Source organism: Bidens hawaiensis, unplaced genomic scaffold (assembly GCF_021521415.1).
Source record: "Bidens hawaiensis isolate Kalapana, Puna unplaced genomic scaffold, B.hawaiensis_p1.1 tig00001960_1, whole genome shotgun sequence".
In the NCBI taxonomy this organism is placed as follows: domain Eukaryota; kingdom Viridiplantae; phylum Streptophyta; class Magnoliopsida; order Asterales; family Asteraceae; genus Bidens; species Bidens hawaiensis.
Genome location: NW_027491108.1, coordinates 914,806 through 928,906, shown reverse-complemented (window position 1 = coordinate 928,906; position 14,101 = coordinate 914,806). Strand labels below are relative to the sequence as shown.

General features: G+C 36.5%; 1 protein-coding gene across 1 annotated transcript; it reads left to right on the top strand.

The window, feature by feature from the left end:
* The first annotated feature begins 2,738 nt into the window (after positions 1-2,738).
* On the top strand, positions 2,739-13,315 carry LOC143601808 (uncharacterized). Its single transcript, XM_077079118.1, has 18 exons — positions 2,739-2,963; positions 3,040-3,231; positions 3,515-3,598; positions 4,000-4,059; positions 4,155-4,199; positions 4,884-5,083; positions 5,527-5,853; positions 6,047-6,140; positions 6,222-6,398; positions 6,461-6,550; positions 6,628-6,690; positions 6,775-6,849; positions 7,037-7,087; positions 12,249-12,326; positions 12,528-12,662; positions 12,827-12,934; positions 13,027-13,092; positions 13,211-13,315. The coding sequence occupies exons 1-18, from the start codon at positions 2,739-2,741 to the stop codon at positions 13,274-13,276; spliced, it is 2,136 nt and encodes a 711-aa protein (XP_076935233.1). The 3' UTR covers positions 13,277-13,315.
* The last annotated feature ends 786 nt before the right edge of the window (positions 13,316-14,101 follow it).

Below are 14,101 nucleotides of genomic sequence, written 5' to 3'. Positions count from 1 at the left end.
CTGTACTGTATGTCACTATTAGCCGCTGCCTACCCACCAACTACTGCCATACCACGTGCGTAGCCAGCAGTTGGTAGAAAAGGAATAGTACACAGCAGGCCTGGTCACTATCAGCCGCTGCCTACCCACCAACTACCAGCAGGGCACGTGCGTAGGCCACTGTTGGTGGAACAGGAACACTATTCAGCCGGCCACACCTCCTTGGAAACCTACCTTCGGCTATAAATACCACAAATGGTATGACCATCTCATCTTATCTTAACATATCATATTATACCTGATATCTGCTCTAGCAATCTCTTAATATACATTTATATTTAAAGAGCAATCTAGTCTGATTCTCACGCCGGAGGGTGGTCACAAGGAGGAACCCCCCCCCCTTCTCAGTGACAAGCTCACGGTGTCTGCTTTGCAGGTTATCAGAAGAACCATCTTCTCTGGGTCTAACCCCTCGTGGGAAACATCTATCTAACCCCCAGGTTACTCGTAATCTGCCCGTGGTCCGGTTAGTGTTTCTTCAATAAAGAAAAAACCTTTTCAGCCGTATTTCTTTCGTTTACTATGGAGAGTGCATGTGCATCGAAACCGATAAGTTTAAATTTTTATTTAGCTAAAGAATCACATAATAATAATAATAATAATAATAATAATAATAATAGAAAAACTCTAACCTGACCCTTTTCAGAAACGACAAGGAGGTCATCGGAGGAATTAATATTAATATTATGATTGTGAAGTAGATGATGTTCATTAGGATCATTATCAAGAATCACACAATCATCTTCATCATTGGAAGAGTCAACAAGTGATTTGGCTTCTTCTTCCTCATCGGAACTTATTTCCTCCCACACCACCATCAAATAAAACACCAAGAGTGATCGTAGTATCAATCGGCGGTGACTTTAGGATTAACAAACAAACAAACAAAACCCTAAGTGGGTGGGTTTACAGGCTTTTCGTGCCTCACCGACTCGTTAACTCGTGACTCACAACAGGTTGGTTTAATAATTTAAAACAAATAAAATAGTGGTTTTGTTGGGCCAAGATCTATGACCCGGTGGTACTTGGAAAATAAAGATGAGTGGTCTGTCTATCACTAATCCAAATTAGTCACTAAAACAAACTAAACGACTTTTGAATTCAAAAGCCCTAAATAATATAAAAGAAGTTTAAAAAAAATCAATTAAAATCACTAAATTGAAATTTTTTATAATAAAGAAAAGCTTACAGAAAACTAAAGCATATCTATATATTTTTAGATGCTCGTATTCAACCCAATATACAAGTATAATAATTTCAAAATACCTATTTGTGGTAAGATTAAGACTGAGATATAGGGTTGGATGCGAAGCTCAAATGTTAGAGAATAATGTGTTTTCTAGTTAAATTGTAGGGATAGAAATGAATGCTCAAAATGTTATTCTCTAGTTGATAAAATCATATGTTGTGAACCCAAAATTCTTTCTTTTTTATCTTATTTCCTCCTTTAGATACAACAATTTAATTTAGTAATTTAAATTAAGGGTATAAATCAAATACAAACAAAATACATGTATTAATCGTACGAATTTAAGGATTTTCCAAAGTTCGGCGGTGGCATTATTGTAATTTAACGATTCGTCTATTTCATCCTCCTCTTGCAACCGGCTTACTATAAAGATAAATTTATGAAAAGTAGGGCGGAAAAAGAAAAATAGATTTATAGCAAAGGCTAATAAATTAACGCATTTAAAACCTAGCTTGATCATATATATCCCATTGCTAAAACAACCTGGGTATCCCAAATAAATAAGTTTCGGTTTTTAGGATAAAAATCTCATTAACACAGCTTATGATATTTTGATTAAGATAGAAATCTATCAATTAATGTCATTAGGGGTAAGCCAGAGTGAGATTGGTGTTGATAGCGAACATGAAAATTATAAACGTCGATAGTCATATTATAATTATGAATTATTATCGGCCAACAAGTAACAATCTAAATTTTAAAAATTAATTGGGCTTTTTATAAAAAATAATTAAGTATTTAAAACATTTTATAGGAAATAAAAAAAAGTTAAAAGGTTATTAGTTTTTGGCATTCTATAGTCATTTTCAAATTTGTGATTTTGTATGTAACAAAATGCATAATAATACATACATGCATATTTCTTTGGCGCAATTCCTGTTCATCGTTAATCCATTTGCATGCGAAGTTTTTATCCATGCATGCATTCGAATGATCATACAAACGTAATGAAAAAAAACCCTAGTCATCTCATGATCAAGAAATACTTCACAAACCCTAGTTTTTGTTCATGTATGTCCTTAATTAATTACAGGTGCATTTAACATCAATCTTTTGCTTCCAATTTTCCTTTTATGAATTTTTTCCTCTTTCGTTCGCGTATTTCATGTCTTTTGTTTTCTGGCAAATCCAAGATATTATTTGATTCGCATGTATTAATTAATATATTAAATGCATGTTCAGGATATTAATTTGTGGAAGAAACCTCAACATGTTATTATTCTCCATGAATCCTTGCAACTTGAGGCAGTATGCATCTGCAGATGATGATTCAAGTTCAGTTATGGTGTTTGCATGATCAAACAAGATTATTATTATTATTCGATGATATGTTGTAGTTTAATGTGAATCACATTAATATTAGGGTTTCGCATTAAGCTCTTCTAATTTGGGGATTAGTATATATATTTATATATATATGACACAAGTGTAGATTATATATCTTTCTAGAATGACAAGTGTAGGTGCGGGCCATAGACGTTGTAGAAGCGAAATTGTGACGTCATTCGATAATCATAATAATAACAATAATAATCAAAGCAATGGATTTCAAAGATTCAAGACTCATATGCAAAGGGCCTTGCACTGGGGTGCTGGTCAGGATCAAGCCTTCTTCAATCCAGAGGTTTTAGCTCATCCGAAACGCCACTGGGGTCAATTTCACTCAAAGCCCTTGGTAATAATATTATCATACTTATCGCTCATAATTTGCCTCAACATTTTGTTTACATATATAGTGTTTGTCCCTTTAGGATACCACAAAGTTTGAAGATACAACCACGCTTTTTGAACATTTTCTTATCGCGGGTATTCATCCAAATGCTAATCTCGAGCCCGTGGAGGATGCATTTGCCAAAAGGAAGAAATGGGAGGCCAAATCTGACACAGCAGATATTAGGATCATGAATCTTCGGTCACCTCCTGTTGCGATGATGGAACCTCAGGTCTGCAGTTCTTGCATTTATTAACTATAAGTTAAAAGAGTAATATATGAAATATGGTCCATTTTAACCATTACTATTATTCTAGTTGGGAAAAACATCTACTTATGCATTTTTTTTCACCATAAGTTGAGATTATAATTTTGAAATGAAGATAAATGTCTGCAATGTCTGAATGATAAAAAAATATAGTAGCAGAACATAACTTAAAAGTGTTGTAACTTGTATCTATATTATTGATATAAAATGTGTCTTTTCATTTTTTTAATTTTCTTATTACTTTCAGGTACTTTTCAAGTATCCTCCAGGGAAGATGTTACCTATGGGCTTATCAGATTTAGCATCCTTTTGTTTTCCTGAAGGAGTAAAGGTGATGTATTGCTTAATTAACTCCAAATCTCTTTTATAAATAACTAATGATGGAAATATAACTATGAAAATTATATCGTTTGAGTAATAATAATCTGTTTTTATGAATACAATAATGTCGGAAGTTTTACGCTTTAGATACACTTAATAAGGCAACTATCAACCCGCTTACTTTCTTCTACTTTTACCATTTGACCTGTTAGAGATAAAAACATAACCTGAATCAGGTGGCTTTTGCTATAATTTTTTGCTATGACAACGTTTAGATATATCTCATAAGAATAACGTTGTCTTCCATCAGCGTATATGACTATTTTGGGCCTCATTACTAGATTGTGGTTTTATTTATGATCCGAATAGTATAGATAGGTATGTTTTTTTTAAAAAAATGTACTTTTTTAGGCATGTATACTGACTAAGTCCCCATCGCTAAGTGAGCTAAATCAACTCGTGTACGCACAGGTATGGGTATGTGGAAAATCATTTTTATTTCCTCATATTGAAAATCGTTTTTTTTTAAATTATGTTAACATTCTTTTATTGTGTTTCATGAACAGGACCACTTAAGCAGAGATGACTTATCATTTATATTTTCACTCAAGGCAAGTTGTATTTAGTTTTGATATCTGATTGGTTTATCACTAGGCTGTCATTACAATCAAATAATATATCTCTTTTCATACTATAATAAAACCTTGTTGGTATATTAACGCTGAAAACAGACAAATGCGCCAATGTACTTTAAAACCTTTTTTACTGTGTGTTTGCAAGAGAGATATATCAGTTATTGTATATTCTTTCTTAGTCACATGAATGGCATTATTGTCTTTCAGTTCTAATTAAATCAAGTAACTTGAATGGTCAATTTGGAATAAAAAGATGGGAAATATTTACCATTGTTAAAAAAGAGATCGAGACATCTTATGCATTTTGCCTATTTTTATTCTGTAAGCAAAAAAAGAATAATCATTCAATCTGTTTTAGTAACATGTAACATGCATATGTTTCTTATTATCGACTTTGCAGAGTTCAGTCCATTGACAGTTATGATTTTGTAGACTGTTACTTCTAGCATTATTATTGTTGATTGATTCAACAAAAAGATGTTATTATGTATTAATAAAGGATTTATGGAATATCGCATTTGATATTGTGGAAGCTCTCTTTACACACAACGTCATGTAGTATTGTAGTGTCACCTAGTGGGCCCCACATGACATACGTGCCCACAGAGAGCTTCCACAAAATTACCTACATGTATGCACATAGTAACCATATCAATGCAGGTGGCAGACAGTGCAACTCTTTATGGTGTTTGCTTACACACACAAGAATTTGTTCAAAGACCACCCGGGATGCTTGGTGTTGCATCATCCCTTCCAAGAGTACCGGGTCATGGCAGTCGGTTTTTAATTACTGCACCTCGTTGTTACTGTTTATTGACAAGAGTGCCCTTCTTTGATCTACATTATGAGATGCTAAACAGGCTAGTTTTTCACCACCTTCATTCATATCAAAACTTTATAGGTGGCAATTTTGACCAATGCCTGGGCCAATTTGGGCTATATGCTTATTATTTATAAAATAATTTTAATTCTGATTTCTGTTAAAGTCTTTTGTTCATAACTAGTTTGTCAAGCATGATTGCATAAGTTTTATTGTTATAATATAATAACTTGTAAATTAGCTTATGTAATATTTAAACTGTTTGGCATGTGAAATACTATATTAAAATAAAACTCTTTTTTAACTTTTTATAATTATTCGTCTACGAAATATGATTTAAAAAGTTATATTATGCATGCTAAATCGTATTTGACACAATAATATTTATAAAACAACATTTTTGACCCGTGAGAATTTTGCCACCTCGAGAAAGCATGCTGAATTTTAACTGACAGGCTGTAATATGCATGTGATTTGATGCAGTCTTGTTGCACAAGAACGTCTGAATCGAATAACACAGTTTGTTAGTGAAGTGAGCCTTGATCATGTTCCTTCATCACCCAAACTTAATAACCAAGATGATGAACGTGGCAGTCCACATAAGCACCGGCCGTGGATGGATTCTGCAATACCAGTTGATGGCACACTAGCCCTTTCGCCTAATTCTGCTACAAATTCACCTTCAAAACGCGAGTGTTATGGAAAAATGCATGGTGATCATGATAGCATTCGCAAGGCCAGTATTAACGCATGTGTTGTTCCTGTTAAAGGCTCACTAGAACGCATTCGCAGTTCTGGACCGCTCTTCAGGTTAGCAAACTTTATTCTGCTTTTTTATCTTTTAACGGGTCAGATAAAAAGAATAGCTATACAGGAAGCACATGAAACGGGTCAAAAGTCACACAAAGACTTCTAAATCATTTTATTAAAAAAAACTGATTATTATTGAATTAACTTTTAGCCATATGATACACTAACATCAAACCATGTTGTGTTTAACCAGTTCGGTGAGAGGCGTTGTGACAGAAGATGAAGATGGAGTACTTTCCTGCAGTGATAAATATGCCTCTGATAAAACGATTATGGAATGGGCTAAGGTATGTTGACTTTCTTGCTTAAATGTTATCAAGTTTTTTCTTAATTAATAATTAATTATGCCAAGTGTTTGGTGATGGCAGGAAAATAAAAATGAAATGTTACAGATTGTTTGTAGTTATCACGCTTTGCCCGTTCCATCATATGGAGGCAAAGTACATTTCAAGCCACTCGAGCATCTACACGCGATTGAATATTATAGAACCGCTTTTGCCTTTGAAGAAAATCCCAATGCTGATATGTCAATGATTCCTGATAAGGTAAAGTGTCTTGTTAATGCATTGTTAGGATTCACTCATGCTGACGAGTCATGTTTGACCAGGTCAAATTCAAGCTTGCTGCAATTGAGGAAGCTGTGTCATTATCAAATTGGACAACAATTACACTCTGCAGAGCTCTTTCCCTTCAAAATGTAAATGTTTACATAGAACTATAATCATCTTGATTATAACTGTTGCATATGGGAATAACGGAGCATAATAATTTCAGGTTTTAATATTGATTGCTGCGGTGCTTTTGGAGAAACAAGTTATCATCACGTCTCCAAATCTGGTAATCTTTTCTGAAGACTATTGATGAATACTAGTTAATGATTGTTATTTCAAACTTATTAATTGCTAGTTGTTACATATGTAGGGTGTGTTATCAGCCACAGTGTTATCTCTTATTCCTATGATTCTTCCATTTGAATGGCAGAGCCTGTTCCTTCCAGTAAGTCTATTTTTAATTAGTAAAATCTCCTAAACTGTTTAATTCCATGATTTATATTCTTACTATAATAGTAATATTTATTACAAAACATGGACAAAAGTGTGCTTTGCAGGTGACTCCAAACCAACCCATGTTCAGGGAAGATTTATATTTTTATCATTCAAATACTATTGTTTTCATTTTTCAGGTTCTTCCAAGGAAAATGTTTGATTTTCTTGACGCCCCCGTTCCATTTGTTGTAAGTTTCTAAAACTCATTCTCAGTTTCTCTTTATGCATGGTGGATCTGTTCTATCACATTGTTGTTAGGATCTAGAGCACACACGAAAACAATAAAAGACACGAGATTTACGTGGTTCGGTTACGGTGTGTAACCTACGTCCACGGGGGCAACTAGGGTTTATATTTTTATTGAGTGATCGTCTGTTACAAGTACAAGAGATTATATATAGGCTAGCTAATTAGGGTTTAACCCTTTGCTAATCTTGCTAAACAAGAAAACTAACAAACTGGGCTTGGGCTATTAGGGCTGGCCAGACCCGTTTCTGCCTTTTCTCTTATTCTGGCTATCCCATTAATGGGCTGGGCTGAAGACAACATATCTCCAACAATCTCCCACTTGGTGTCTTCGGACCTCGAACTGCACCATCTCTTATGTACTTCTGTAAAACGAAAAATCCCCCTGATCTTCAAAACTCCCTAGTTACCCCACCTTCTCATCTTTATTCCTGAAGGCAGCAGAAGCTGTGCATAGCTTCTGCTTATCCAGTACCACAACTTTGGTGAACATATCTGCTGGATTCTTAGCACCTGAGATGTTCTTCAAGCTGATTGTTCCATCACTGATCAATCCTCTCACGAAGTGATACCTCATCCCGATATGCTTCGTCTTCCCATGATAGACTGGATTCTTGGCAAGTTTCACCGCACTCTCATTGTCACAATACAATGAGTAATCAGATTGTTGTTTACCCAACTCTTCAAGAAAAGTCTTCAACCATACTAACTCTTTACTTGCTTCAGCAACAGCCATATACTCGGCTTCTATATTGTTGATAGAGCTACACTTTTCTGAAGTCTGGACATCCAGCTCACTGTTGTTCCTCCCACTGTAAAAACATACCCTGTAGTGCTCTTAAATGTCTCTTTACATCCACCCAAATCAGCATCTGTATAACCTCTTAGAATAGAATCCTTTCCTCCGAAACATAACCCCATTTTCTGTGTACCCTTCAAGTATCTGAGCACCCATTTAACAGCTTCCCAATGTTCTCTTCCTGGATCTGACATAAATCGACTAACCACCTTAACAACATGAGCAATATCTGGTCGAGTGCAGACCATGGCATACATGAGGCTACCGACCGCTGATGCATATGGAACCTTGGACATCTCTGATCTTTCTTCTTCAGATTTGGGAGACTGATCTTTGGTAAGCTTCAAATGACTTCCTAGTGGAGTATTTCTAGGCTTGGTCTTTTCGTCATTCATCTTGAATCTCTCCAACACTTTCCCTACGTATTTCTCCTGGGATAGTGTTAGAGAACCATCCTTGTTTCTAGTGATACTCATCCCAAGTATCTGTTTGGCTGGACCCAAATCCTTCATCTCGAATTCTTTGGACATTTGCTTCTTCAACTTGCATATCTCTTTCATGTCAGATCCTGCAATCAACATATCATCAACATAAAGTAACAATATGATATAAGAGCCGCTGAATTTCTTCAGATAGCAACAATGATCCATCTGGCATCTCTTGAATCCCGACCTCTTCATGAAGTTATCAAACTTCATGTACAAGTCTAGGTGCCTGTTTAAGGCCATACAAGCTCTTCTTCAATTTACAGACCCAATTTTCTTTTCCAACAACCTTGAATCCCTCAGGTTGTGCCATATAAATGTCCTCATCTAAGTCACCATGTAGAAAAGCTATTTTCACATCTAGCTGCTCTAGATGCAACTTTTCAACAGCTACAATACTAAGAACCAACCTGATGGTAGTCATCTTCACCACTGGAGAGAAAATCTCACCATAATCAATTCCCTTCTTCTGCTGGAACCCCTTGACTACTAAACGGGCTTTATACCGTTTAGACCCATCATGTTCTTCTTTGACCCTGAAGACCCATTTGTTCTGTAAAGCTCTTTTATCTAACGGAAGCTTGACTAAGACCCAAGTCTTGTTTTTATCTAAAGAGCTCATCTCATCCTTCATTGCATGCTCCCACTGGAAAAAATCTTTCGTCTTGACCGCTTCAGAGTAGCTTTCCAGTTCACCATTTTCTGTCAAGAGAATATAATTAACTGAAGGATTGTATTTATTAGGAGGCTTACTAACTCTGGTGGATCTCCTGACCTAATTCTCAGACGGGTCAGGTTGTTGTGGAGGTTGTTCAACTTCATGATCTGAGCTCCCACTATCTGAGACTTCTCCTGTCTCATTATATCCACCTTCATCAAATTTTGGTCCTGCGTCATCTTCGGAATTTGATTCGGGCTCTATAACTTGTTTATTCTTTTGACTACCGGTGTCAAACTCAACCACTTCTTTCTGAACCTCTCTAACTTCTCCAAATTCTTGTCTTTGTACAACTCTGCTTCATTGAATTCGGCGTGCTTGCTTCTGACTACCTTTCTGCTTTCAAAATCCCAAAGCCTGTAGCCCATCTTTTCTGACCCGAAACCAATAAGTGTGTACTTCTTTGCTTTAGCATCTAACTTGTCACCTTCTGGATTGATGTCATAAGCACTACACCCGAATATTCTTAGGTGATCATACTTTACCGCTTTGCCCTTCCATTCTTCTTGAGGAATCTTGAATCCCAATGGTACCGAGGGCCCACGATTGATAAGATAGGCCGCGGTGTTAACCGCATCAGCCCAGAACATTTTTGGGAGCCCCACATTCAATCTCATACTTCTGGCTCTCTCACATAATGTTCTGTTCATCCTCTCTGCAACCCCATTCTGTTGCGGAGTTCCTGGAACTGTATTTATCAACTTGATCCCTCTTTCAACACAATAATTAATAAATTCTTTGCTGATGTATTCTCCACCGTTGTCGGACTTCAAGCACTTAACCTTCAAATCTTTAAGTTCAACAGCAGATTTCCATTTCTTAAAAATACCAAAAACTTCAGATTTATGTTTAAGAAAGTAAACCCATACCTTGCATGTTGAATCATCGATGAAAGTAACATAGTAGCGAGATCCTCCAATTGAAGCAACCGATGTCGGTCCATATACATCTGAGTGAACTAGCTCTAATTTCCGAGCTTTTGGTACTCTACCTGTCTTAGCAAAAGTAACTTTCTTTTTCTTGCCGAAGACGCACGGTTCACAAAACTCAGGCTCGACCCTTTTCAATTCTGGAAGCTTTCCCCTAGCCACAAGCATTTTCATCCCCTTTTCACTCATGTGACCGAGTCGTTGATGCCATAACTTTGATTGACTCAGCCCACTAGTCACTACATTAACCCCTTCAGTTGGTACTTCAACCATATATAAAGTACCCCTCTTCTTACCTCTAGCAATCACCATACTACCTTTCACTACTTTCCATTGTCCTCCACCAAAGTGGACATCGTATCCCTGATCATCAAGCTGTCCAATGGATATCAACATCCTTTTCAAACCAGGAACGACCCGAACATTCTTCAAGGTCCATATGGTTCCCAATGGTGTTTTTAAGTCTATTTCTCCAACTCCTGTAATATCAAGACTATGATTATTAGCCAAACAAACTTAAAGTTACCTGTTCGTAGATTCTTCACCTTCTTCGTGCTAGAGGTAGCATGAAAAGATGCTCCCGAATCCATAATCCAATCTTCAACAGTAGATTCTTCATCTTCTTCAACAGTATTTTCAACACAACAAATAAGAGCATCATCTGAATCATCTGATGTTGTGGCAGCATTCACCTCTTTCTTATCTTTAGGTGGGTTGGTGCATTGACTTCTGAAGTGCCCGCTTTCATCACAATTCCAGCAAACTATGTCTTTTCTTGGTTTTGCTGGTCTTGATTTGCTTCTTCGTTTTGACTTTGACCTTCCTCTATTTCCACCTCTATTATTACTTCTCCCTCTCCCCTCAGTACTGAGCAACGAACTTGACTCTCCCGACTTCCTCCTTCTCGAGTCCTCATTCAATATCAAGTCATGAACCTTAATAAAAGTGAGGGTCTCAACTGCCCCACTGACTGCAGTAATAGTTCCTAACCAACTGTCAGGTAATGAGGATAAAAGCAAGCATGCTTGTAGTTCATCATCTATCTTGAAGTTTACTGAATTCGAACGAGACAAGTGAGAATTAAACAAATTAATATGCTCAATAACATAACCTCCCTCTTTCATGCGGGTGTTGACTAACTCCCGTATCAGAAACACCTTGTTGGCAGGAGATGGCTTCTCATACATATTCGACAAAGCCTCTATGATTACTCGTGCTGAGGTTTGTTCAGAAATATTGTAACCAGCATTCATAGAAAGGGTGAGCCTGATAGTTGACATAGCCTTCTTGTCAATTGTTGTCCATTCTTCCGTTACAGGTGTAGGAGGAGGCTCTAAGGCTGCATCCAGATCCTTTTGTATTAGCAAATCCTTGATTTGCATCTTCCACCATCCGAAATTCTTCGCTCAAACTTCTCAATTCTAACTTTTCCATCATCAGACATCTTTGCTTGCTGAATAATGGAAACTGACCAGAGAACGTGAAGGCTGATAATCGCAGCAGCGAAAAACAGTGCATAAACTCCTGTTTTGAGTGGCGGCAGCGGTTCTGCAGTTCCGGCAAGGCAGCTGGAGGCGGCTGGAGGTGGTAGGCGGCAGGCGTGTGTTCTTGATCAATAACCTAGCTCTAATACCAGTTGTTAGGATCTAGAGCACACACGAAAACAATAAAAGACACGAGATTTACGTGGTTCGGTTACGGTGTGTAACCTACGTCCACAGGGGCAACTAGGGTTTATATTTTTATTGAGTGATCGTCTGTTACAAGTACAAGAGATTATATATAGGCTAGCTAATTAGGGTTTAACCCTTTGCTAATCTTGCTAAACAAGAAAACTAACAAACTGGGCTTGGGCTATTAGGGCTGGCCAGACCCGTTTCTGCCTTTTCTCTTATTCTGGCTATCCCATTAATGGGCTGGGCTGAAGACAACATATCTCCACCAATTGTTCAATTCTTAGTTACTGCAATAATATATTATTGGAAAGTAAACCAGAAATTTGTTGTGTCGTTTTAACCTCCTAACGGTATACTTCAATCATGTCAGTGATAGCACGATTCAGTAAGATTGCTTAGGAAAACATAACCTACATTGGTATATATGCAGTTGGGTGGTTTTTAAATAAGAATAATATTTTTAACTGCATCTTTGTGTTTTTTACTTGTCATGCAGGTTGGGATATTACATAAACCAACTGATTACAAGATGAAATCTAGTAACCTTGTTCATGTTAATTTGGCTGATGACCAGGTATAATAATTAAATAAGGAAGAAGTATTTTAAATTTTGCTGAAAATAATTTAAAATTAGGTCATGGACGACAGACATAAATGTAATGCGTTAGTGCGGCATTTTCACTCTGTAACATGCACATCGTTCAAAATAACAGGTTAAATTGTTTCATACTAATAACTAACGATATAAACTTGACACATTAACTATTTGCCACAGGTTGAAATGTCCTCCTTGCCAGCTCTTCCTAAGCAAAAAGAACTGATGACCAGACTTGGGCCACTTCATGCCAGACTATCAAGTGACAAAGTTGCTGCTAAAAAGCATCCAGTATACAAGTGCAATAAATGGCAGGTCATTTTCTTAACCAAAAACTATAGACCCACAAGATGCATAGAGTTCGAACTAAACACAAAAATTACAAAATCAGATATAAATCGCAACACTTTCTTTAGTCATCAGTATGACATTGTGTAGTAATTAAACTATGAAAGAAAACGCTTTGATGATGACCATAGATTGATGCTGCAACACAATTCTTAGCTGGCATGAGACAGCACTTGGAGTACCTTTGTTCAAACTTGTCCAGCCATGCAATGACTGGCATGCAATATGATAATGTACGAGTAAAATGACCTGACTCTTAACTCTTAATTATAATGGTTACTCGACCATTGATGGCTACTTGCATGATCCTTAAGGTGTGTTGTATTTGCAGGTTCCTGTACTTATCAAGGAAAGCTATATTGATTCATTTGCCTATAGAGACCGCCAATTTGTCAGGGTACCGTCATTCTTCCTTGTCTTAATTAACTTTTTCAGTCATGTTCTTAGTTCCTTAGAATTTGTGTAACAACTTCAATTGCGATTTGTCGGAGATGTGAAAATTTCTAGTTTTGCAGGAATTTGTAGATACACAGATGTTCTCGGTTCTATCAGATACTCGACTATCTAGACGCGAGTATTAATTATGGCCCCGTGGGATGGATTTATTGTTGTTGAGTTTTTATGTTAACAATTGAATACTAAGCCTTTTGTAAGTCCCTAATTGGGATGCTAATAATATCACACTTTTCACCACCATTTTGGTCTGTAAGTTGGTGTATGTATATTCTTTCATGTTATATCATGTACTCATGTATATGGAGGTGTTTGACCGATTTGGCCCGTTAGGGTGTTTGGATAGAAACAAATTGTTTATGATTATTTGCATATTTGAGGTTAATCAAGTAAGAAGTATGACATAGATACGTAAATCATGCATACTAGCATATGCGAGGCATGCGCATTTTTGGTCCTCTTAGGGTTCTCATCAACCGGATGACTTTGGTTTACCTGTAAGTTTTACTGGGTACGCCTTTGACTCGCATGACTCTTTGTATAGCATACCTACATATAGGTTTAAACTTTAAACTTTCATTTAAACTTTATTCATCTAACAAACAAATGCCAAAAAATCGCATAACATACTTACACATATGACATATAGTAAGTTTAAATACATGCGCACATGTTCACCCGAAGATAGGTTCCAAGGGGTAAATCTCATAATTGTATTCTCTAAAAGTCAGGTTCCAAAAGAAATATGTTTTATTTTTCATATTACAATTAAAATAATGCCACTGATAGATTTATAACCGTTGAATACTCGAATTAGAGGCGGGTTAATAGTGAAAACTGAAAAGCACTCGATCACAGATTAAATAGTGTGTTTTTCACATTCGCCAACATCCACCCAAACAGTACACATCTGGTGTTATCTAAACTTTTTATGTACTTGCATGCTTAAAAAC